At 44.4% G+C, this 24527-nt stretch overlaps 1 protein-coding gene across 2 annotated transcripts in view; it reads left to right on the top strand.

Annotated features, from left to right (window-relative positions):
* Nucleotides 1-24527, top strand: part of ndufs1 (NADH:ubiquinone oxidoreductase core subunit S1) — a 39197-nt gene that overhangs the window by 1355 nt on the left and 13315 nt on the right. For both annotated transcript variants that reach the window (XM_067988096.1, XM_067988098.1), the window contains exons 2-13: nt 3833-3923; nt 6907-6998; nt 8643-8750; nt 10709-10785; nt 12964-13045; nt 15621-15751; nt 16862-17047; nt 18136-18270; nt 19124-19238; nt 20741-20886; nt 23642-23770; nt 24251-24380. In XM_067988096.1, the coding sequence (XP_067844197.1) occupies nt 3842-3923; nt 6907-6998; nt 8643-8750; nt 10709-10785; nt 12964-13045; nt 15621-15751; nt 16862-17047; nt 18136-18270; nt 19124-19238; nt 20741-20886; nt 23642-23770; nt 24251-24380 (1413 nt within the window). In that variant the 5' untranslated portion in view covers nt 3833-3841. The remainder of the gene's footprint in view (nt 1-3832; nt 3924-6906; nt 6999-8642; nt 8751-10708; nt 10786-12963; nt 13046-15620; nt 15752-16861; nt 17048-18135; nt 18271-19123; nt 19239-20740; nt 20887-23641; nt 23771-24250; nt 24381-24527) is intronic.

The following is a 24527-nucleotide window of genomic DNA, read 5'->3' as shown; positions in this document are numbered from 1 at the left end:
TAAAATAGATAATCCCATAGAATCAGAATCTTACAGCACAGAAGGAGGCCATTTGGCCCATTGTGCCTGTGCCATTATATGTTGCTCCAGTTTCGGGCAAAAATCAGACCTTAGTAAATAGTCTCTCAAAATGATGAACATGGTTGATGATAGACTGGTCCTTGTGTACTGTTTACTGCTATTAGCCTCAGCTTGATGCATTGTTTCAATAATTAACCCCTGGAGCTGTGCAATAATCACTTTCCACAGGCTTAAGTGATCAGGCTTGCTGCCTTTTAGTGTTTTAGCATTGAATCTTGCAGCTCTCGGGTTCTGATCCTTACAGGTTCATGTTAACTTGCATTTATATAGCGCCTTTAATGTAGTAAAACATCCCAAGGATCTTCATAGGAGCGATTTCAGACTAAATTTGACACAGAGCCACATAAGGAGATATTAGGTCAGGTGACCAAAAGCTTGGTCAAAGAGGTAGGTTTTAAGGAGTGACTTAAAGGAGGAGAGAGAGGTGGAGAGGTTTAGGGAGGGAATTCCACAGCTTAGGGCCTAGGCAGCTGAAGCAATGGGGGAGCGATGAAAATCGGGGATGAGCAAGAGGCCAGAATTGGAGGAACGCAGAGAGATCGTGGAGAGTTGTCAGGCTGGAGGAGGTTACAGAGATAAGCACAGTGTCCGTTGATGCTGTAGCAGTGTGATCTTCCAGGCAGTCAGAGATGATAGTGGCAGACCCTGTGTGGTGGCAGGAAGTATTCCATTGTGCGAAGATCATGACTGGTCAGACTCAGACACAGTGCGGCAAAGAAGAGGTAATTGCACTTATGGTGCCTACCTCGAACAGTATGGTTGAAATCCAGAGCTCAGCAGGTAGGAGCATTGAACCCGCACTCTCTCTCTCTAATGTGGTGCAGCCTTGGCTTTGCTTGTAACCACTGCCTGTGTTGGGGGAGGTTTCAGAGATGGGAAGGGATGAGACCATGGAGGGAAGAGAATTTTAAAATTGAGGTTTTGCCGGACTGGAAGCCAATATAGGTTAGCGAGCACAGGGGTGATAGGAGAACGAATCTTGGTGCGAGTTAGGATACGGACAGCATGAATTTTGGATGAGCTCGTGGAGAGTGGAATATGGAAGACTGGTCAAATGCATTGGGATAGTTCAGTCTGGAGGTAAGAAAAGCATGAGGGTTTCAGCAGCAAATAAGCTGAGGCATGGGCGGAGCTGGGTGATATTACACAGGTGGAAGTAAGTGTTCTTTGTGATGGAGAGAATATGGAGTTGAAAACTCAGCTCAGGGTCAAATAGGACGCTGAGGTTGCAAACAGTCTGGTTCAGCCTGAGACAGTGGCCAGGAAGGGAGATGGAATCAGTTGGGGGTGGTGGGTTGGTGGGGGGGGTGGTGGGTTGGTATGGGGGTGGGGTGTTGTGGGGGGGGACCAAAGACAATAACAGTGGACTTCCCAATGTTTAATTGGAGGAACTTGTGGCTCATCCATGACTGGACATCAGACAAGCAGTCTACAACACAGGCAGTGGAGGGGTCGAGAGTGGTGATGGTGAGGTTGAGCTGAGTATCGTCAGTGTACAGAAATAGGAGGCCAAAAATAGATCTATGTGGGACTCTATTGATAATGGTACGGGGCAGGGGGAAGTGAAGCCATTGGAGGACTGGATAAGTAAGAGTGGAACCAGGTGAGGGCAGTCCCACTCAGGTGCAGAGAAATCATTTCTACTTTGGGTAATGTTGATTGAGTGATACAACATAGGACTGTGTTATGTTTCTATGTGTCGCAAGTTCCAAAGCTTGACTGCCCTTTTGAGGGGTTAATTGGCTCAAGGGTGAGGAAAATGGGGGTAGTGAGTTGTATAGGCTTTCCTCGTGCATGCTACTCCTGGCATCAGGGGGAGGGGAGAATTGTTCACACAATGGAAAAGGGCGATGCTTCAGTAATGATGAATTTGTGATTTTTTTTTAAATGAAAGAAAGACTTTTATTTATATGGCGCCTTTCATGACCTCAGGACATCCTCAAGCGCTTTATAGCCAATGAAATACTTTTAAAGTGTAGTCACTGTTGTAATGTAGCAAATGCAACAGCCAATTTGCACACAGCAAACTCCCACAAACAGTAATGAGATAAATGACCAGATCATCTGTTTTAGTGATGTTGATTGAGGGATAAATATTGGCCAGGGAGAATTCCCCTTCTCTTCTCCGAAATAGTGCCATGGGATCTTTTACATCCACCTGAAAGAACAGACAGGTTTAACGTCTCATCCAAAAGACGGCACCTCTGACAGCGCAGCACTCCCTCAGTACTTCACAGAGAGTGTCAGCTGAGATTATTGCTAGGGGGATAGAATATAAAAACAGGGAGGTATTGCTGCAGCTATATAAGGTATTGGTGAGACCGCACCTGGAATACTGCATACAGTTTTGGTCTCCATACTTAAGAAAAGACATACTTGCTCTCGAGGCAGTACAAAGAAGGTTCACTCGGTTAATCCCGGGGATGAGGGGGCGGACATATGAGGAGAGGTTGAGTAGATTGGGACTCTACTCATTGGAGTTCAGAAGAATGAGAGGCGATCTTATTGAAACATATAAGATTGTGAAGGGGCTTGATCGGGTGGATGCGGTAAGGATGTTCCCAAGGATGGGTGAAACTCGAACTAGGGGGCATAATCTTAGAATAAGGGGCTGCTCTTTCAAAACTGAGATGAGGGGAAACTTCTTCACTCAGAGGGTGGTAGGTCTGTGGAATTTGCTGCCCCAGGAAGCTGTGGAAGCTACATCATTGAATAAATTTAAAACAGAAATAGACAGTTTCCTAGAAGTAAAGGGAATTAGGGGTTACGGGGAGCGGGCAGGAAATTGGACATGAATTTAGATTTGAGGTTAGGATCAGATCAGCCATGATCTTATTAAATGGCGGAGCAGGCTCGAGGGGCCGATTGGCCTACTCCTGCTGCTATTTCTTATGTTCTTATGTTTATTATGTGCTCAAGTCTCTGGAGTGGGGCTTGAACCCACAACCTTCTGACACAGAGAAGAGCATGATACCACTGAGCCAAGGCTGAAACCTAAATATAAATCAGATAAGGCTGATACTGGGTTACCCCTATGTCATTATCAAGAAAACAAATTTGCAAGTGTCCTCTTGTAAGGAAGCACAACTAATAGAATAATTTAAGCATAAAGTGTAATTTGAACAAAACATAGGGAAACATATAACGTAAATCAATATTATTGTGTGAGTCCGTCAAATACTCTATCCCCGGCAACAACAGCAGAAACTTGCATTTATATAGTGCCTTTAATGAAGTAAAGTGCCAATGTAGTAACGCCCCAAGGTGCTTCACAGGAGTGTTATCAAACAATATTTGACACTGAGCCACATAACGAGATATTTATAACAGGTGACTAAAAGCTTGGTCAAAGAGGTAGGTTTTAAGGAGCATCTTAAAGGAGGAGAGAGAGGTTTAGGGAGGGAATTCCAGAGCTTAGGGCCTAGGCATTTGAAGACTCAGCTGCCAATGGAGGGGTGAAGAGAGTGGGGGATGTACAAGAGGCCAAAATTGGAGGAATATAGAGTTCTCGGAGGGTTGTAGGCTGGAGGAAGTTACGGAGATAGGGAGGGGAGAGGCCATGGAGGGATTTGAACAGGAGGATGAGAATTTTAAAATTGAGGTGTTGCCGGACTGGGAGCCAATGTAGGTCAGCGAGCCACCAGGGGTATTGGGTGAGTGGGACTTAGTGCAGTGCCCACTGGTCACGGAAGGACTTAATGATGAGTTTGTGTAACTTGATTCTGACTGATCTCTTTTGCTTTTCATGCAGGTGGTCATCATGCTGCGATTGCCTGCCATTCGCAGGACGTTAGCGGGCGTTTCCCAGTCTGCCAAAGATTGTCTGGGAGTGAAGAACAATGGTAAAGTTATGTAGTAAGATAGAGAAGTTACCCCATTGTCAGCCATTTCACCGTACTGATATCAACATTGTATATGAGCTTACTAAGGTTCTGTGCATGGCACAACGTAACCTCCAGCAACACCTGTATCTTTTTTAATGATGTTTTGACTTTTTATTTTCCATGGGAATTTTGTGCTTTTCGAGATGAGGGGAACATTGAGGGGCATGATTCTTGCAGCACTATTGGAAGTTTGCTTAAGAATGGTAGCATTGGGGAGTTCATGCTATTTGCACTCTGTGCCCGCACAAAACTCAAAAGGGATTGACGATTGTTGCCATGAGAAGATGGCGGTCTGTGGTTACAACTGAGAGGCTTACTAGACCACTTCACAGGGCTTTAAGAGTCAACCACATATTGTGGGACTGGAGTCACGTGTAGGCCAGACCAGGTAGAAAGGTGGCAGGTTCCTTCCCCTGAAGGACCTTCATGAACCATTTGGGTTTTTAAGACAATCCAGCAGCTTTTATGGTCATTTTATTTTCTTCTGATGCCAGCCCAAAACAACCGGATTTATTGGTTCACTTTCACAACTTGTTATGGCGGGATTTGAACTCGCAACCTCTGGACTGCTGGTACCAAAACCACCTCCCTAATAATGTAATCACCTCCTGAATATTCACCTTTGATGCTAATTGCCCCTACAATGTGGAAACGGCTTCACCTTGCATCTGATATGTTACCTTGCACTGATTCCTAGGGCAGAGTAGGACTGTACCATTCCTGGGAGTGCTTGATGTTGAGACTGTCCCACTTTTTGCACTCAATGATCAATTTTATACTGCGGACACCCCACACCATTATGACTATAACATTTTAAACCGTAATTTTATGGGAAGGATTTTGGGGTGAGTGCCCTCAGCTGAGCAATCCTTTTTCAATTTATTTTATTACTTATCTTTTTTGGTGGTGTGGGGTGGGGGGGAGTTATTAAATGTTAGATATTTAATGAGGTCCTTTTGAGCAGGTAATTTTGTTGGTGGATCTACTCTACCCGCTCTGTGCATCTAGATTGAGCTGTAGCTTTTGAGCAATGTTTCCGACATTTTTTTGGGTGCCAGTCACAGGAAAAAAAAGTAGTCTGAAAATCTTCTAGCTCTGCCCGCCCCCACCTCTCTTCCCCCCCCCCCCCCCGCCCCACTTATATAAAAAAAAGTGTCTGTATGTGTCACGTAAGTACATATGGTGTAGGGCACCATGTTACCCAGGTGTAATGATGCAGAGCTGACAGTATAGCTCAGAATTGCCAGTTTACACTACTTTAAAGTTGGTACCAATATCAAACCAGTATGTGAGTTGTAAAGGTGTGGCATTGATTCCATTGTACTCTTTGCATGTGATGTTTTTCCTTATACACTTAGGAACAATTTCTACTCCTTTTTCAGTCTTTCAATCTCCATTCTGTCTTTTTATGAATCAATCTCTCTCTCTCCCTTTCTCTCTTCCCCCACCCCCCATTACTCTGAATTGTGGATCTCTCTTGCCACTCACTAGCTGTCCTCTTCTCTCAAAGTGGACAGTGGACCCCCCGTCACCCTCCCCCACAAGTTTTCCATCTAGTCTTTTCAAATTGCAACTTCTTTGAATTTGAAAGCCTATCCAGCCCCCCATTCTCTGTTGTACAGATTTTGCGCAATAGTCACCAAAATCCATTAGGATAGTGAGGGTCAGCTTGTTTCAGTTGGTCGCACTCCTTTCCTTGAATCCCTGAATTAGAAAGGATGGGTTCAAGCTCCACTTCATGACTTGAACAAATGATCTAGGCTGACACTTCAGTACTGCATCATCCTTCAGGTGAGACATTAAACTGAGGTCCCATCTGCCTGTTTCTGTGGTTAAAGTTCCCATGAAGAAGCTGTACCTACTATGATACTAAGAGCAGGGACTCACCCAGTGTCCTGGCAAGCATTCCTCCGTCAACCCAAAAAACTAGTCATTCATCTCATTGCTGTTTGTGGGATCTTGATGTGTGTAAAATGGCTGCTGTGTAACAACAGTGACTGTATTTGAATGTAATTCATTGTTTGAGAGGGATGTAATAAGGCATTACATACATGCGAGTGCTTTCTAACTTCCTCTGAAGCAAAATAATTTTAAAAATCAGTCCGTTATTTACCAGTAGTAAGTACCTTCTTCATTCACTGCAAGTGCCTTCCATACCAGTCAGCAGAAACAAGAGCCTGGCCCAGACAAAAGATACATTATCGGGGCCTTATGACAGTCACTCACTGGCAGCACAAGGTAGTGAATGCAGCAGGAACGGTGGTTTAACTGGCAAAATTTTGTTTTAGGTGTCAGTTGTGGCTCAGTGGGTAGCACTCTCTCCTCTGAGTTACAAGGTTGTGGGTTCAAGCCCCACTCGAGAGTCCAAGCACAGAATCCAGGCTGACACTTCAGTACAGTACTGAGGGAGCACTGCACTGTCAGAGGTACCGACTTTCGGATGAGACATTAAACCGAAGCCCCGTCTGTCCTCTCAGTTGGATGTAAAAGATCCCACAGCACTATTTAAAGAAGATCAGGGGAGTTCTCCCCTGTATCCTGGCCCAATATTTATCACTCAAAAAAACATCACTAAAACAGATTATCTGGTCATTATCACATTGCTGTTTGTGGGACCTTGCCCTGTACAAATTGGCTGCCACATTTCCTACATTACTACAGTGATGGCACTTCAAAAGTATTTCATTGGCCATAAAGCGCTTTGGAACATCCTGAGGCCGTGAAAGGCGCTATATAAATGCAAGTCTTTCTTTACATTTTGTCGAACTTGCCACCCGAACGAGCCAGAGTTTGGCAAACACTGCTCAATTGACAGAAACCAAATGCAATGTTCACTTATGTACTGTAATCCTAAAATGGCACTATGTAATTCATGTCTTTGTGATGATTTGCTGCCCGTATAACAAGACTGCTGGTTGCTCTCTCGCCTTGTGTTTTTCAGTCCGCACCACTGCTACAGCAGCTAGCAACCTGGTTGAGGTGTTTGTAGATGGCAAGCCAGTGATGGTGGAGCCTGGAACCACTGTCCTACAGGTACAGTAGCTGACTGGGTCAATATATCTGAGCATTGTGGATTCAGACTTAGGCCATGCTGAGAAAGGGTTAAGAGGATATTTCTGAAGTGATTTATTTTGGCAGCAGATGAAACCACGAGCTAAAATAAACTATCGGAATGGGTGACACTCTTGGCACTTGGCAATAAGCTCATTGTTAATGTTCGTTGCCATTAGATCGTTGCCATTAGATCCTGTGTTCCTGGAGTGTCCAAGCCACGGGAGCTTGCAAGCCATAATTAGAACCTAGTTGCCTGGGCTTTGTGAGCTGGGTTGACGGGGGAAAGGGCACTGCATGAGACCCTTCGGACATAGTTTGGACACCCTTGCTGTTCAGCAATCTATCGCCACAATTATTTACTGTTCTAAATTACGTGTTAATTTTCACTGTTCAGAAAGGGGTGCTGGGAGGTAAACCGTTTAGTTCACAGTGCAGTGAGAGTTTTGAACGAAATTTTATCGGATTTAATTTCCTTTTTTTAAGTTCTTCAAATGAGCCACTGTTTATTAAGCGGCTGTTAATGGTGTCAGCGTTAGGACTCCCAGATATGACCAACTTCATGGATGTGTGCTACCCAGATGGAATGTATAAGAGCTGTGTGTAAAAATAAATTTTAAATGGGTACAGGGGATATTAAAAATGAGAGAGCTTCAGACAAACAATGAAGGTAACAAAAAATGAAGGAGATAACAACAGACTGGGAAACTGACAAGATTTAAGATGGTGAGAATGGGCTCTTACTTAAAATTGGAAATGTTTTCCTACAGGTCTGTGGCATACAAGTTTTTTTTGTCCTGAGCCTCATAGCTACATCGCATGGAGCCTTGGGGCCATGTGTCAGCCGTGACTCAGTGGTACCACTCTCTGAGACAGAAGATTGTGGGTTCAAGTCCCACTCCAGAGACTTGAGCAGAATCTAGCCTGACACTTCAGTATAGTACTGAGGGAGTGCTGCACTGTGGGGGGTGCCGTCTTTCGTATGAGACGTTAAACCGAGGCCCCGCCTTCCCTCTCAGATGGACGTTAAAGATCTCACAGCACTATTCGAAGAACAGCAGGAGAGTTCTCCCTGGTGTCCTGGTGAATATTTATCCCTCAACCAACATCACTAAAAAACAGATTATCTGGTCATTATCACATTGCTGTTTGTGGGACCTTGCAGTGCGCAAATTGGCTGCTGCGTTTCCTATATTACAACAGTGAATACACTTAGAGTACTTAATTGGCTGTAAAACACTTTGGGACGTCCTGAGGTCGTGAAAGGCATTATATAAATGCAAGTTCTTTTGTTGACGGACTGTTCCACCTTGGGAGGATGTGGTGAATCACAGTTGCCTATTTTCTTTGACCTTAACCAATATCCACATGTACACATGTACTTCCCTGCAAGAATCACCTGTATGATGGTCAGAAGTAAGATCCCACGGCCAATTGTAATGCCCCAGTTGAGATCAGCTGCGCAGTACAGCAGTGGCTCAGTGCCACATCACGTGGCGCATCTCCCCACCAACTTATTAGCTGAGCACCTCTCCCTATTCTAAACAACAAACATGACAAAGAAAGCTGAAATTGACCATAACTCAGGAAATAGCATAACATACTCAGTGTTTCTTCTGATTACAGGCCTGCGAGAAAGTAGGCATACAGATCCCTCGGTTTTGTTACCATGACAGGCTCTCCATCGCCGGGAATTGCCGAATGTGCCTGGTGGAGATTGAAAAGGCTCCTAAGGTAATGGGCGAGTTTGTATTTAGAATGGAAATTTTAGCAGGATGTATGCATTGGAAAAGATGGGCAATAGAAAGTGATGGGACCATGAAGTCAATCGCATTCGTCATGAAATGGGCAGTTTAAAGAGAGGGTCTCTGGCAAGGAAACAACGGTGGTCCCACAGAATAAAGAGAGTAGAGAGAGGATTTATCTACCAGAGAGATAAATGATTGATTTTTAGGTTGAGAAATAAGAATTGGAGCACATTCAGTACCATAGGAGGCCATTTGGACCAGCACTAGCTCCCCCACTGAATCTACGCCATTTCTTTGGTCTCTTTTTTTCGCCTCCTCCCTCTCTTACAGATTTCAAAAGGGAAGATCATGCTTGATCAAATGTATTGAATTTTTTGAAGAAGTAACAGAAAGAGTAGACAAGGGTAATGTAGTAAATGTAATATATTTGGATTTTCAAAAGGCCTTCGATAAGGTACCGCATAGTAGATTCATGACTAAGGTCAGAGCATGTGGAGTCAGGGGACAAGTAGCAGAATGGATAGCAAGCTGGCTACAAAACAGAACAAAGAGAGTAGGGCTTAAGGATAGCTACTTAGACTGGCAAAAGGTGGGAACTTGTGTCCCACAAAGATCAGTGCTGAGACCGTTCACTATTTACATAAACGATTTGGACTTGGGAATCGGAAGGACAATTTCAAAATTTGCTGATGACTTCAAATAGTTAACACTGAGGAAGCCTGCAACAAAATACAAGCCATTAATAAACTTACAGAATGGGGATGTAATTGACAAATGAATTTCAATATAGATAAGTGTGAGGTGGTGCATTTTGGTAGGAAGAATAAGGAGGCCACATACTGTGGATAATAAGAGTCTAAGTGGGGTAGAGGAGCAAAGGGATCTGGGGGTACAGATACACAAATCACTAAAAGTAGCAACATGAAAAAGTAAACAAAGCACTGAGGTTCATTTCAAGAGGAATAGAATTGAAAATCAGAGAAGTTATGTTATACTTCTATAGAACCTTGGATAGACCACATTTGGAGTACTGTGAACAGTTCTAGTCTCCACAGAGGCTATAGAGGAGAAGGTGCAAAAAAGATTTACAAGAATGCTACCAGAACTGAGAAAGATTCAACAGGCTGGGACTCTTTTCTCTAGAAAAGAGAAGGCTGAGGGGTCTTTAAAATTATGAAGGGGTTTGATAGGGTAGACGTACAGAAGATGTTTCCACTTGTCGGGGAGACCAAAACTATGGGCCATAAATATAGTCACGAACAAATCTAATCGGGAATTCAGGAGAAACTTGTTTGCCCAGAGAGTGGTTGGAATGTGTAACTTGCTACCATAAGGAGTAGTTGAGACGAATAGCATAGATGCATTTAAGGGGAAGCATCCTTCTACTCCTTCCTCATTCAAGTGTTTATCTAATGTTGATAGGGTTAGATGGAGTAGGGAAGAAGGAGGCTAATGTGGAGCATAAACACCCGATTAGACCCAGTTGGGCCGAATGTCCCCTATTTCTGTGCTGTACATTCTATGCAATTGTCCACCCCCCCCCCCCCCCGCCCTCATTCCCCGCCTCCCCGCCCTCGTTCCCTTCAGTCTGCAATACTGTAGGAAGTGTGGAATTGCCAACTATACATCGATAATGTGTTGTCAACCATAGGGCACTGTACACCTATCGCCACAGGAAGATTATCGACATAAAACGCCTTAACATACCAAACAGTTAAAAGTTAATTGTAACTTTAGAGATAGATTGACTTTTAAGACAGATCGACATCTCCCCTCCTTAAAATGAATTGAACAGAAAATAATATGATTATAAGTATTGAATCTCCTCATCAAAACCATAATGTTGAAAAGGTAACAATAATATATATTTGTTGCTCTTGGACTCAATATATTCTGTTGCCAATATTAGTTGACTACCAATTGTGCTGTCCTTTCTTTTCTTAGCCTGTGGCTTCCTGTGCTATGCCTGTAATGAAAGGTTGGAATATCCTAACTAACTCAGAGAAAAGCAAGAAAGCCAGGTATGGTATGGATGAAAACCCTTTACAGATTACTGTGCGAATGTACAATTTAAAAAAACTGCAAGTGTCACCTGTCTGCATTGCCCAGTTATGATTGGTCCCAATTATTAGTGAAGGAAATTGTCAAACCGATATTAGGAGACCATTGTAACATAGGAACAGGAGTAGGCCATTTAGCCCCTCGAGCCTGTTCTGCCATTCAGCGAGATCATGGCTGACCTGTGACCTAGCTCCATATTCCCGCTTTAGCCCCATCCCTTAACACCTTTGGTTAACAAAAATCTATCCACCTCAGATTTAAAATTAACAATTGAGCTAGCGTCAACTGCCGTTTGTGGAAGAGAGTTTCAAACTTCTACCCCTTTTTTGCTTGTAGAAGTGTTTCCTAACTTCACTCCTGATAGTCCTGGCTCTAATTTTTAGGCTTTGTCCCCTAGTCCTAGACACCCCAACCAGCGGAAATAGTTTCTCTCTATCTACCCTATCGGTTCCCCTTAATATCTTGAAAACTTCGATCAAATCACCCCTTAATCTTCTAAATTCCGGGGAATACAACCCTAGTTTGTGTAATCTCTCCTCATAACTTAACCCTTGGAGTCCAGGTATCATTCTAATAAATCTACGCTGCACTCCCTCCAAGGCTACTATATCCTTCCTAAGGTGCGGTGCCCAGAATGGAACACAGTACTCCAGGTGTGGTCTAACCAGGGCTTTGTATAGCTATAGCATAACTTCTACCCCCTTGTATTCTAGTCCTCTAGATATAAAGGCCAGCATTCCATTAGCCTTTTTGATTATTTTCTGAACTGTCCATGATATTTTAATGATCTGTGTACACGGACCCCTAAGTCTCTTTGAACCTCCACTGTTTTGAGCTTTTCACCATTTAGAAAGTATTCTGATCTATCCTTTTTAGGCTCAAAGTGAATGACCTCAACTTGTCTACATTGAAATCCATTTGCCACAGTTTTACCCATTCACTTAATCTATTAATATCTCTCTAATTTTATGCTTCCATTTACACTGCTTACAATACTGCCTATCTTTGTGTCATCAGCAAACTTGGATAGGTGGCTCTCTATCCCATCATCAATAAATACAGTGAATAGTTGAGGCCCCAACACAGATCCCTGTGGGACACCACTAGCCCTATCCTGCCAATTTGAGTACCTGTCCATTATCCCTACTCTGTCGCCTGTTGCTTAGCCAATTTTGTAACCAGGTCAATAATTTGCCCTCAATTCCAATAGCTTCGCATTTAGCTAACAGCCTCTTTGTGAGGGACTTCATCGAATGCTTTCTGGAAATCCATGGTGCATTCAGTGAAAAACTGTGACTTGCAAGGAGACTCCTGAAAAGGGGTCGGGCAAAATAATTTACTGGGGACGGGAAGAAACATCCCCACTATGTTCCAGGATAATAAAATATAAGGGCTTAGTCGTGGATTGAAATGTATCGGTGAAATACACGCTGACCTTCTGTTACAACATTGCTTATACCAGAGACCTTACATGTGTTGTTGGGACATTCACTGTCCACTGTTCTCATAGGAACAGGAGTAGGCCATTTAGCCCCTAAAGCCTGTTCCGCCATTCACTGAAATCATGGCTGATCTGTGACCTAACTCCATATACCTGCCTTAGCCCCATGCCCCTTAATACCTTTTGGTTAACAAAAATGTATCAATTTTCCTCGCATCTATCCTCAATTTTAAAATTCTCATCCTTGTTTTCAAATCCCTCCATGGCCTCTCCCCTCCCTATCTCTGTAACTCCCTCCAGCCCTACAACCCTCTGAGATCTCTGTGTTCCTCCAATTCTGGCCTCTTGGCGCGTCCCTGATTTTCATTGCTCCACCATTGGTGGCTGTGCCTTCAACTGCCTAGGCACTAAGCTCTGGAATTCCCTCCCTGAACCTCTCTGCCGGTTCTACCTCTCTCTTTAAAGACGCTCCTTACAACCTACCACTTTGACCAAGCTTCACCTGTCCTAATATCTCCTTATTTGGCTCGGTGTCAATTTTTGTTTGATAACGCTCCTGTGAAGCGCCTTGGGAAGTTTTACTACGTTAAAGGCGCTGTATAAATGCAAGTTGTTGTTGTACAACTTAAGATAGTGTTTCACTATCCTGTGTATATTGTATCTAGATACTGTGCTTCATTTTTATTCTGTCTAACAGGGAGGGTGTGATGGAGTTTCTGCTGGCCAATCACCCATTGGACTGTCCCATCTGCGACCAAGGAGGGGAGTGTGATCTCCAGGTACCACTGCCATTGATAGTAATGAATGCAAAAGGTTTTGTCTCCACGAGTGAAGGTATAGCGGGATAAAGGTGTTCCAGTTTTGGTGGCTTCCACCAGATATTTCGCTTGCGTTCAGTGCCAAGGACCATTCCTGTAAATGAGCTCCTGTTCCCTATGAAATGTATCTGGTGGTGCTGTGTTGCCCAAGGGTCAAAGAGAAGCCCATTTTACTGGAAACTGCTCACTGAAAATCGGTTGGAGCCCCTTCGTGTTTGCTCGTCTTCGTGTCGTAGAAGAATAAACATTCTAGACTGTGAAACTTGGGTTATAAATACAATTGGGTTTATTAAAAGTAACAATTAAACGGGAGCAGAAAAATAATCTAGCAGATCTTTTAATTTGCACTCCCTCAGACACAAAAATAATAAAAGGTGGACTATCTCCTAATACCAAAACCTGGGCGAGCATAACTTATATGTGAGCTTTAGTCACTTCCACATCGGCTGCAATACAATGGAACAGGTAGGACTGAAGATTTGCTAGGCTGGGGTGAGAGATATCTCCAATCCCCAAAGCTGTCGGCACCCATCGGAGATTGCCTACTGCCCTGTAAATATAGTCGCTGGTGAGCCACCAGCCGTAAGTGATAGCTTTTGTCTCCTTCCCATGATCAGAGTTAACGTTTTACAGTACCTGGTTGGACTGTGAGACTTTGCCCCATTTGCTGAGCCATTACTTTATTTGACTCATTTCAGCGCAAAGCCAGCAGCTCCTGTCCGTTGAAGCTACCTCCCATTCAGGATTAAACGTGGATTGTCTCCCAACCCAGGTTTTCTGCGGCATTATTTAAGGGTATCTGCTTTAACCCCAGAAAAGAAACAAAAATCACCCTGGACTGAATAATCTTTTGTCACTGAAGGTCGCAGTGTTTATTAATGCTGAGAGATGGAGGTTAGCATGCTGTGTGGTGATGCTGTTGATTCACCTGCCATTAATTGGGCACATGCCCAATTAATGGCATGTGCCCAATGTTCTCAATGACAGTCAAATGTATTAACCTGATTTAAACAAATGATACTGGGGCTAAAAGGGTTAAATTAGGACAGAAATGACGACAGGTTGCCCAAGCTAGGCTTGTATTCCCTTGAGTATAGAAGATTCAGGGTGATCTAATTGAGGTGTTTAAGATGATTAAAGGAGTTGATAGGGTGAATAGAGAGAAACAATTTCATCTGGTGGGGTGGGGGGGTCCAGAACAGGGGCATAAAATTAGAGCTAGGCTGTTCAGGGGTGATGTCAGGAAGCACTTCTTCACACAAAGGGTAGTGGAAATCTGGAACTCTGTCCCCCAAACGGCTGTTGAGGCTGAGGGTCAATTAAAAACTTCAAAACTGAAATTGATAGATTTTTGTTGGGTAAGAGTATTAAGGGATATAGAACCAAGGCGGGTAGATGGAGTTCAGATACAGATCAGTCATGATCTAATTGAATGGCAGAACAGTCTCGAGGGGCTGAATGGCCGACTCCTGTTCCTATGTTTCCTAAGATTTAATACAAACCTTGGATCTTTATCCCTTTACCTGTATAACGAAGACGTCTGCAGTATGTTGCTCCTTAAACATGTTGCAGTGTGCCTCGGAGTGGTGGAACGGAGCTAATATCTGAAATGTTTGCCCATTGAGTGCGCTATCTTATCTGTCCCGTCCTAGCAGGAAAAGAGGGCAAATTCTCAGGAAGCAAGTTGCAGTGGCACTTCTCCAATTAGCACCTGAAAGAACAGCATCAGCAGAGTCCCAGGGAAAACTGAAGTGTGTTTGGGGAGGAGAGCTGAGGCTGCAGGGGAAGGGGTCAAAAGTTAAAACTTGAGGTGGAGGGAAGAAGTAGAACCAAGTGGAATTGTTACATTTTTCCAAGAATACCATACAGGAATTCTGTTTATTTTCATGATGAAATTGGTGGGGAACGAGGAGATGAACGCACTGGCCAAGGAATTCATACAAAGTTGTTTGTTAATGTCTAGTTTTACTGAGGAACTGTAATGAGAATAGTTACATGAACATTAAAATTGGCTCTGTTGAAGATAAATCCAACACAATTTCTGTGATATTCTTCAAGATAAAATAAGTTTGAAATGTATGCTCTAGAAATTTGATAACTTATAGCAGTGGTGTCGAAGCTTTGTCTTCATAAGCCACGTAGGTGCGTACTGGAGAGCTTCAGGGGCCACATATCTACATATATTAAAAGCCTTGTGTCTGCATGCATTGCCTGTGAACTCTTCCATTATAAATTCCTTTGTTCCCATTTATAATGGAAAGTCCCTGTGTAAACTTGTCACGCTGTAATTGCATCCTCCCACCAGTGGAGATGCTGTAATTAGAGTATGATTAATTTACACAGGCTGAAAAACCATGCAAACAGGAAAGCAAGCAGCACAGATTGATCTGCTTGCAGATGTAAGATTTTTAATAAGATTTTAGATATCTCACAGACTCAGTAAAATACTGCCAGTCATTCCTTATTTCTCTCTGTTACTTGTTGCCTGCTGCCATTCCTATTTTATATTTCCTGTGTAATAATGTGATTGGTACAGGATCAGTCAATGATGTTCGGCAGTGACCGGAGCAGATTTACAGAGGGCAAGAGGGCTGTGGAGGACAAGAACATTGGGCCACTCGTGAAAACAATAATGACTAGGTGTATCCACTGCACACGCTGCATCAGGTAACTGCCACAAGGAATTTATTTTAGTAACTGGATATCTTGTGCTTATTGAAGCAGTTATTTGAGTTCCTCCAATGGCCTAGTTGGTGAACACAATGCCTAGTGTAGCATTCATCCATATAGACCAGAAGGTCTGTGCAAACGCAGCTGATGTCAATTAGGGAAAGAATTGGGCTGCTACTGTAGGTGTCAGCTGTGGTACAGGGGTAGTATTCTTGCCTCTGAGTCAGAAGGTTGTGAGTTCAAGTCCCATTGCAGAGACTTGAGCACAGAATCCAGGTTGACATTCCAGTGCGATACTCAGGGAGTGCTGCACTGTCGGATGAGACGTTAAATTAAGATCCCGTCTCCCCTCTCCGGTGGATGTAAAAGATCCCATTGCATTATTTTGAAGAAGAGCAGGGGAGTTCTCCTGGGTGTCCAGGCCAATATCTATTCCTCAACCAACATCAATACAACAGATTATCAGGTCATTTATCTCCTTGCTGTGCGCAAGTTCACTGCCACATTACAACACTTCAAAAGTATTTCATTGGCAGTAAAGGGCTTTGGGATGTCCTGAGGTCGTGAAAGGCACTATATAAATGCAAGTCTTTCTTTTATAATGGCCTCAGCATCTCCATATTAGGGAGGGGACAAAAATCATGAATGAACTCTAGCTTTTTTTTAACATTAATTAGACTTTGTAGCTTTAGAGGGACACACTCCTACACACTAGCAGAAGAATAATATACTGCGTTTTCCATGGAATAATGATCCCATTCTTATAAAAGCGTTTCCTCTGACAAACGTGAGCTGTGCCTCCGGGGATTTACTAATATATTAAAAGCAGGAATCAGTGTGCGTTGGCGTCACGTTGAAAATGTTACACTTCGTCGCGCACAACACAATCATAACAAAACAAACACTTTACATCTTAAAGCATTTTATCAGGAAGAAGAGAGGGAGCTTTTCTGCACACCTAACCTGTGCTATACCTGACCGGGAGTCTTTAATGATGACAGCCAGTACGAGAAATGGGAAAGTGTTCAATTTCCCTTCACCTTGATGAGCATAAAAATTGATACAGAAGAGAGACGTTGTGTGACTCTCTCATTCGTTCTCCTACAGGTTTGCCAGTGAGGTGGCGGGTGTGGATGACCTGGGCACAACGGGAAGAGGCAACGAGATGCAGGTCGGCACGTACATAGAGAAGATGTTCATGTCCGAAGTGTCGGGGAACATCATTGATCTTTGCCCTGTAGGAGCTTTGACATCCAAGCCCTATGCCTTCACTGCCAGACCCTGGGAGACGAGGTGCAGTATTTCCCCCACTGTCAAGTACCGTACCCTGTTGCTGTACCTTGTGGATTTACGTGCTTGTATATTCTTATAAGACACTGTGTACTGGGCAGCACGGCAGGGCAGTGGGTTTGTGTTGCTGATGCAGTGCACCGTGTAGTGTTAGGGACACAAGCACACATCTATTATTTGCCTGCCTGGTGAGGAACAAGAGGAGGCCATTCAGCCCCTCGAGCCTGTTCCGCCATTCAATTAGATCATGACTGATCTGTATCTCAGCTCCATTTACCTGCATTTGTTCCATATCCGTTAATACCCTCACCTAACAAGAATCAACCTCAGTTTTGAAAGTTTCAATTGACCCTCAGCCTCAACAGCTTTTTTGGGGGAGAGAGTTCCAGATTTCCACTACCCTTTGTGTGAAGAAGTGCTTCCTGACATCACCCCTGTACGGCCTAGCTCTAATTTTAAGGCTATGCCCCCTTGTTCTGGACTCCCCCACCAGAGGAAATAGTTTCTCTCTATCTACCCTATCCAATCCTTTAATCATCTTAAATACCTCAATTAGATCACCCCTTAATCTTCTACACTCAAGGGAATACAAGCCTAGTCTATGCAACCTGTCCTCATCATTTAACCCTTTTAGCCCCGGTATCATTCTGCTGAGTTGAAATCTCAGCTGTGCTTGGGGAGGCGGTGAACGAATGACTGGTGCTTCACCTTTCAGAGAGGGAGGAAAATCATTGGCTGGGTCAACCAAGGCTATTTTCATGCAGCTGCTGGTGGCTGTGTGACGGAACAGGATTGCCCGAGTCCTGGAAGTGAGTTGCCTAGCCACCTATAGTGGCGTGGGAGACCTAAAAGCTTTGGGATTTGACATACAGATTTAACTTTCCAATCACCGTGACCAACATCGAATCAATATGGTGCTTTATCTAACTGTGGTTTTATCACAATGTGCAGTGCTTTGCGAGTGAAGGGCTTGATGAGCTTAATGCTAGAATTTTGTTACAATTCTTCAACCCAAAATGCCACACAAGATACTAATCTATTCTGCCAATCTACTTAGCTTTGTCACAACTGTCATAATTCTTTTACAACAGGAAGACAGAGTCCATTGATGTGATGGATGCTGTCGGAAGCAATATCATTGTGAGTACCCGGACTGGAGAGGTGATGAGAATCCTGCCGAGGTTAAATGAGGATGTGAATGAGGAGTGGATCTCCGACAAGACCAGGTGATGGATTTTAACCGGATGGCGTGATTTGTACCAAGTGTTTGCACGACATAAAATTCTCCAACTTTCTCATGAATTGGCATGGATTAGTGAGCCTCGCATTTGGAAGCTGTAGCAGTGAAGCGGAATAGAAATCCCACTCCTTCAAGGTGTCAGGCGTGGCTCAGTGGTAGCACTGTCACCTCTGAGTCAAAAGGTCGTGGGTTCAAGACCCACTCCAGAGACTTGAGCACAAAATCTAGGTTGACACTCCAGTGCAGTACTGAGGGAGTGCTGCATTGCCGGAGGTGCCGTTTTTCTGCTGAGACGTTAAATTGAGGCCCCGTCTGCCCTCACAAGTGGACGTGAAAGATCCCATGGCACCATTTTGAAGAAGAGCAGAGGAATTCTCCCCTCAACCAATGTCACTAAAAAAGACAGATGATCTGGTCATTTATGTCATTGCTGTTTGTGGGACCTTGCTGTGTGCAAATTCCTACATTACAACAGTGACTACACTTCAAAAAAGTACTTTGTTGGCTGTGAAGTGCTTTGGAACATCCTGAGGTCATGAAAGGCGCTGTATAAATGCAAGTTCTTTCTTTCCAGCCCATCAGATGATGTGGAAGAAGATGACACTTGTTACACTGTATGTACATGTACATATAATGTATATTGATAAAATTGAAAGGCATTAGGTCAATTGGTTGCAATGGTCCTTAACATATGTGCAGTGCAGCACAGCCTCTCCGCTTCCCATTCTGTGATGTGTAGCTGTGCCTATGTTGGAAACGTTTCTTGGTTTAATTTTTAAACTTTTTTTTAAAGTGGTTATAATTTTGAGCTTTGCCTAATGCGCAGTCTTGCTCTGCAGGTTTGCATACGATGGTCTAAAGCGCCAGCGCTTAATTGTTCCCATGTTCAGGGGTCCTAAGGGGCAGTTGGTCTCCGCGTCCTGGGAGGAGGCGTTAACACAGATTGCTGAAGTGGTAAGGAACTGCCGCAAGTAACAATGAGCTAAACTTGTTCATTGAACGTTGTGGGGGTGGGAGGGGGGGTGGTGATTGGAACAGGAGAGCTTGTGTAATGCAGCATATCTGCAAGTTGATCCAACAGGGTACCTGCATGCTTATCTTTGTGTTCAAATCCCTCCATAGCCTCGCCCCTCCCTATCTGTGTAACCACCTCCAGCCCTGCAACCCTCAGATCTCTGCATTCCTTCAATTCTGACCTCTTGCGCATCCCCATTGGTGGCCATGCCTTCAGCTATATAGACCCTAAGCTCTGGAATTGTCTCCCGAAACCTCTCCGCCTCTCTCCTCCTTAAAACCTACCTCTTTGACCCTGTCCTAATATCTCTCTATGTAGATCGGTGTCAAATTTTGACTGATGACGTTTTACTATATTAAAGCCTCCATATCAATGCAAGTTGTTGTTGTTGTTTTGATTGGACTACATCATGCTTGCCTTTCAAAATCCACTGGAACCTGCCTCCGATGGCTCAGCTGCTGAAGTCAGTCAATAGCTGAACCAGATAGACCGGCAAGGTTCCAGAATCTCAGTGCAATACATTCTGGGTGAGACTGAGCATTAAAGGGCAAGAAACACTTAAATGTTGTCGCTGAGGAGAATGCCACGTCAAGATCAAACGTGCTAACGTACAAAGGTTTTATTTTCTCTCTTCCCGCCATCCTTCTGCAAGGGGGTTGAGCTGCCAGCCTGCACCCAGGTCTCCACATATCCTGATGGGTAGGACAGGCACCATGGTAAGGCTGCTGACCAGATGGGCTTGGAGGGGAGGGAGGGGATGGCGGGAGCAGGTGGAGGGGAAGTATTTAAAGATACTGTTGTGCGCATGTATGAAACAAGCCTGCTCACGTGTATATACGCAATTTTTATTGAAATACAATCGGAAAACAGGTTTTTACCATCCAGTTTCCAATGATCAAAATTAGCAGGCAGCTGTCATGGTGAGCTGCTTAACTGCTTTCTTTGGGGGAGAAGAATTTTCCACATGAATGTATAGAATTAAGGCTATTCTGAACAGCAACCAGGCTTTTAAAAAAAATAAAGTGCAGATTTAATAGAGGTGTTGAAAATTATGATGGTATAGAGTAAATAAGGAGAAACTGTTCCCACTGGCAGGAGGGTGAGCAGAGCATACAGGTTTAAGATAATTGGCAAAAGAACTAGAGGGGAAATGAGAATTTTGTTTAAGCAGTGAGTTGTTATGATCTGAATGCACTGCCTGAAAGGGTGGTGGAAACAGATTCAATAGTAACTTTCAAAAGGGAATTGGATAAATACTTGAAAAGGAAAAAATTGCAGGGCTATGGGGAAAGAGCAGGGGAGTGGGACTAATTGGATAACTCTTTCAAAGAGCCAGCACAGGCACGATGGGCCGAATGGTCTCCTGTGCTGTAAGATTCTATGATCTACAAGATGTCTTTTCCTTCTCCCCCGCCCCAATCTATTGATATTGTGGCTCCAGTTGCAGGGAGTGCAAGATAAAGGTGTGGCCGCTATTGCTGGAGGAATGGCCGATGCTGAGGCTCTCGTGGCCCTGAAGGACCTGATCAACAGGTTAAACAGCGACGCTCTGTGCACGGAGGAGATCTTCCCTATGGCTGGTGCTGGGTAAGGTTGCCACACTGGCAGTTGTACGTAATTGGAGAAAACAGTGCAGGGTCAGGATAACAAACCCAAGATTGGTAACAAATTGCAGTGGGACAGTGACACAACTTGACCTGTTTGTTCTTTGTGATGTTTCACAGTTTATAATCCTGGTCGGATCCCCAGCTTTCTGTCACCAGAAGCTTCATTTCAACAGTGGAAAGCTATCACCCTCCAGTGGCAGGAATCAGTTACGACATCATAAATTCACCGTGGCTCCCTATACCCACTGATCTGTCAGCTGTTCCCTGACATATTCTGGAGGTCCAGGCCAAGGATTAGTGCTGATTTTACATCTCAAATGTACCGTATAAAATGAGAATTTGTATCGTTCGTATTGTAACACTGCAGGGTCTGTGCAGGTCGCCTGCAAAGGAAGGAAGGAGCAGAGCATGACAAAAAGTCGCTTTACTGTGCAACTGCCACCTCAGATCCACAGTGATTTCAGCCTCTACTCTCCCTGTTGCTCTGCTGGCCTGTCCCAAGTGACTGTAATTTGGGCCACTGTTGCACTAGGCCGATCTTGTGCACCTCTTAAGTTACCCTCAGAACCTTCTGTCCATGTGGGCCAGGCACGCAGTCTGTTTTCAGGCTTCTGCTGCTGTGTAGCACAACTAGAAGAACTCCAAGAATAGCCTGAGGCTTCACTTTTTTTTCTTCACCTCCTCCTGCACTTGGGGCCCTGCTGAGAGCAGCAACTCAACATGTGGAGAATTCTGGGCATTGACATGCATCCAACAACCATCCCCACCATACGTTGGCACATCAATGCAATGTGTCACCTGGGCACAAGATACCCTTTTCTACAGGGACTCTCTGGTAGAAGTGTCAGTTGGCAACACTCTCGCCTCTGAGTCAAAAGATTGTGGGTTCAAAGCCCACTCCGTGTGAGCTAGGCAGGCACTTTGAGCGCAGTACCGAGGGAGTCTCGTATTGTAGGCGGTGGGGTCCCTTGGCACATAGCCGATAAACCGAGGCCCCGTCTGACTGTTCCATTGAACTTGGACGATAAAGATCCTATGGTTACGATTTGAAGGGGAGCAGGGACTTCTCCCAATGTCCTGACCAACGTTCCCCTCCCAACCAACACCACCAACGGAAATTAACTGGGTTATTCACCTCGCTGTTGCTTGTGGGATCTTGCTGTGGGCATGTTCACCTACATAACAGTCACTGCATTTGTTGGGTGAATGTTAAACTTTTGAGACGTGATAGAGCTCTATATACTTTTGGAGAGCAGGAGCCTCCCCGTGCTATGTGGAGTAGTGCAACATGGGGAGCCACAGCTGCGATCCTCCACATGCACAACTCCCCATCTCAACCATGCATTTTTTATATTTGTTCTCAGGATGTGGGCGACGCTGGAAAAGCCGCACTTATTGCCCGTTCCTGACAAGGTGGTGGTGGGCCACTTTCTCCTGAATGTTGGCACAATGTGCCAACAGAGTTAAGTGTAAGCCAGACCAGGTTACGGATGACAGGATCCCATCCCTAAAGGACATGAGTGAACCAGATGGGTTTTACGACAATCCGGTAGCTTTCATGGTAATTTTTTCTGGTGCCATTCCACAACTTAGCAGATTTATTGAATTCATGAACTCTGGATTGCTAGTCTCACCACCTCCCATGACATTCAATGGCTCTACCATCGCCGAATCCCCCACCATCAACATCCTGGTGGTCTCCATTGACCAGAAACTCAACTGGACCAGCCACATAAATGCTGTGGCTACTAGAGAAGGTCATACGCTGATTATTCTGGGGCAAGTGACTCACCTCCTGACTTCCCAAAGCCTTTCCACCATCTATAAGGCACAAGTCAGGAGTGCTCTCCATTTGCTGCAACATCCAGCACAAAGCAGCCCGCTTAATCGGCTTAATACACCTTAAACATCCACTCTCTCCACCGCCAGCGCACCGTGTCTGCAGTGTGTTCTATCTATAAGATGCACTAAGGCTTCTTCAACAGCACCTCCCAAACCCGCAACCTCCATCACCTAGAAGGACAAGGGCAGCAGGTGTATGGGAACACCACCAAGTCACAAACCATCCTGACTTGGACGTATAATCGCTGTTCCTATATCGTCGCTGGGTCGAAATCCTGGAATTCCCTTCCTAACAGCACTGTGGGAAAACATTCACCACACGGACTGCAGCGGTTCAAGAAGGCGACTCACCACCACCTTCTCAAGGGCAATTCGGGATGGGCAATAAATGTTGGCCTTGCCAGCGATGCCCACATCCCGAGTATGAATATATAAAAAAACATAACCAATCCACCAACATACTTGTCGGGGGGTGCCAACCGGAGGCCAAGTAAGGGAGGGTGAGTCACCTGGTCACCTAGGGCTCTCCTACCTCCTGGTGGTTGAGTGAGTGGTAAAGGCAGTTAACTGGGAACAGGTCACTGCTTCTGTTGCCCAAGGAGGCCAAGGAAGGAGAGAGGGGTGAATTGCTTCCTGCTTAAAAAGGTCATTTTTTAAAGTTGTTGGGGATGTTTGATACAGGCACGCTTAGCCTCACATCTCAATGGCCATCCTTTTCTTGCTATCTGTCACAATAGAAAGGATTATGTTTTAGAATACCCTACACCACCCAGTCCTTCTAAGGATCTAACACAGCCAACACAAGCCATGGGTTGTTTACAAAAATAAAAGGCGAAATGTGTTTTGTTTAATTAAGTTTTGAAACGGTTGACTTTTTGCTGTTTTTCAAACAGTACCGACTTACGCTCCAACTATCTGCTGAACACCAAGATCTCTGGAGTGGAGGAGGCCGATGTTCTGCTGCTGGTCGGCACCAACCCACGCTTAGAAGCCCCACTTTTCAACGTTCGGGTCAGAAAGAGGCGAGTACATTAACGGTCACTGAGCTGGAAAAGGAGGCTTGTATATTCTGGGTGGAAATGACTGTTCTTCTCCTCCTTGGTTTTGCTTACCCTGTTCCCATATTGCTTTAACCCTCCAATCTAAGATTTATTCGTCTACTACAGCAATGCTTTTCCAATCTCCACACAGCCAAGTTTCCAGTCTCAGGTTGTCCTGGTTGGGGGAGGAGAGAGAGAGTGATGCCTGACAGACAGCTCCAGATAGGTATTGGGATTGGAAGGAGAAAGGCAAGTTAACAGTGGAGAAATTCTGTATGGTCCGCACCCACATCAATAACCGGTCTTTTTTCTTTCAAATGCTTTTGGATCTGCTGTGCATTTCCAGCATTTTCTCTTGCATTTCCTATATTTAACCAGTTAAGGACCCAGTAATCAGGCAACGTTTACCAGTCTATTGTAAAAATTGTTTCATTCCTTTCAAATGTTTGTGCCTATTTACAGCTGGCTGCACAATGATCTCCAAGTGGCTTTAGTTGGGACAAATGTGGACTTGAGCTACACCTATAATCACCTTGGAGACTCTCCGCAGGTGTTACAGGAGATTGCCTCAGGAAAGCATCCTTTCAGCCAGGTACAGCTTGCGTCTCCATGTCCTAACCACGTGCAGTTCATATTTCTTCATATTTTAATCCATCTGTTATTCAAGTTTCAGTTAATAAAGTTTTTGATGGAGCAACTGCAATGCACTTGGTGCCATTGGCATGGAATTGACTGATGT

The sequence above is a fragment of the Heptranchias perlo genome, chromosome 7 (genome assembly GCF_035084215.1).
Source record: "Heptranchias perlo isolate sHepPer1 chromosome 7, sHepPer1.hap1, whole genome shotgun sequence".
NCBI lineage: Eukaryota > Metazoa > Chordata > Chondrichthyes > Hexanchiformes > Hexanchidae > Heptranchias > Heptranchias perlo.
Note: the sequence above shows the minus strand (reverse complement) of the source record. Positions and strands in the feature narration are given on the sequence as shown.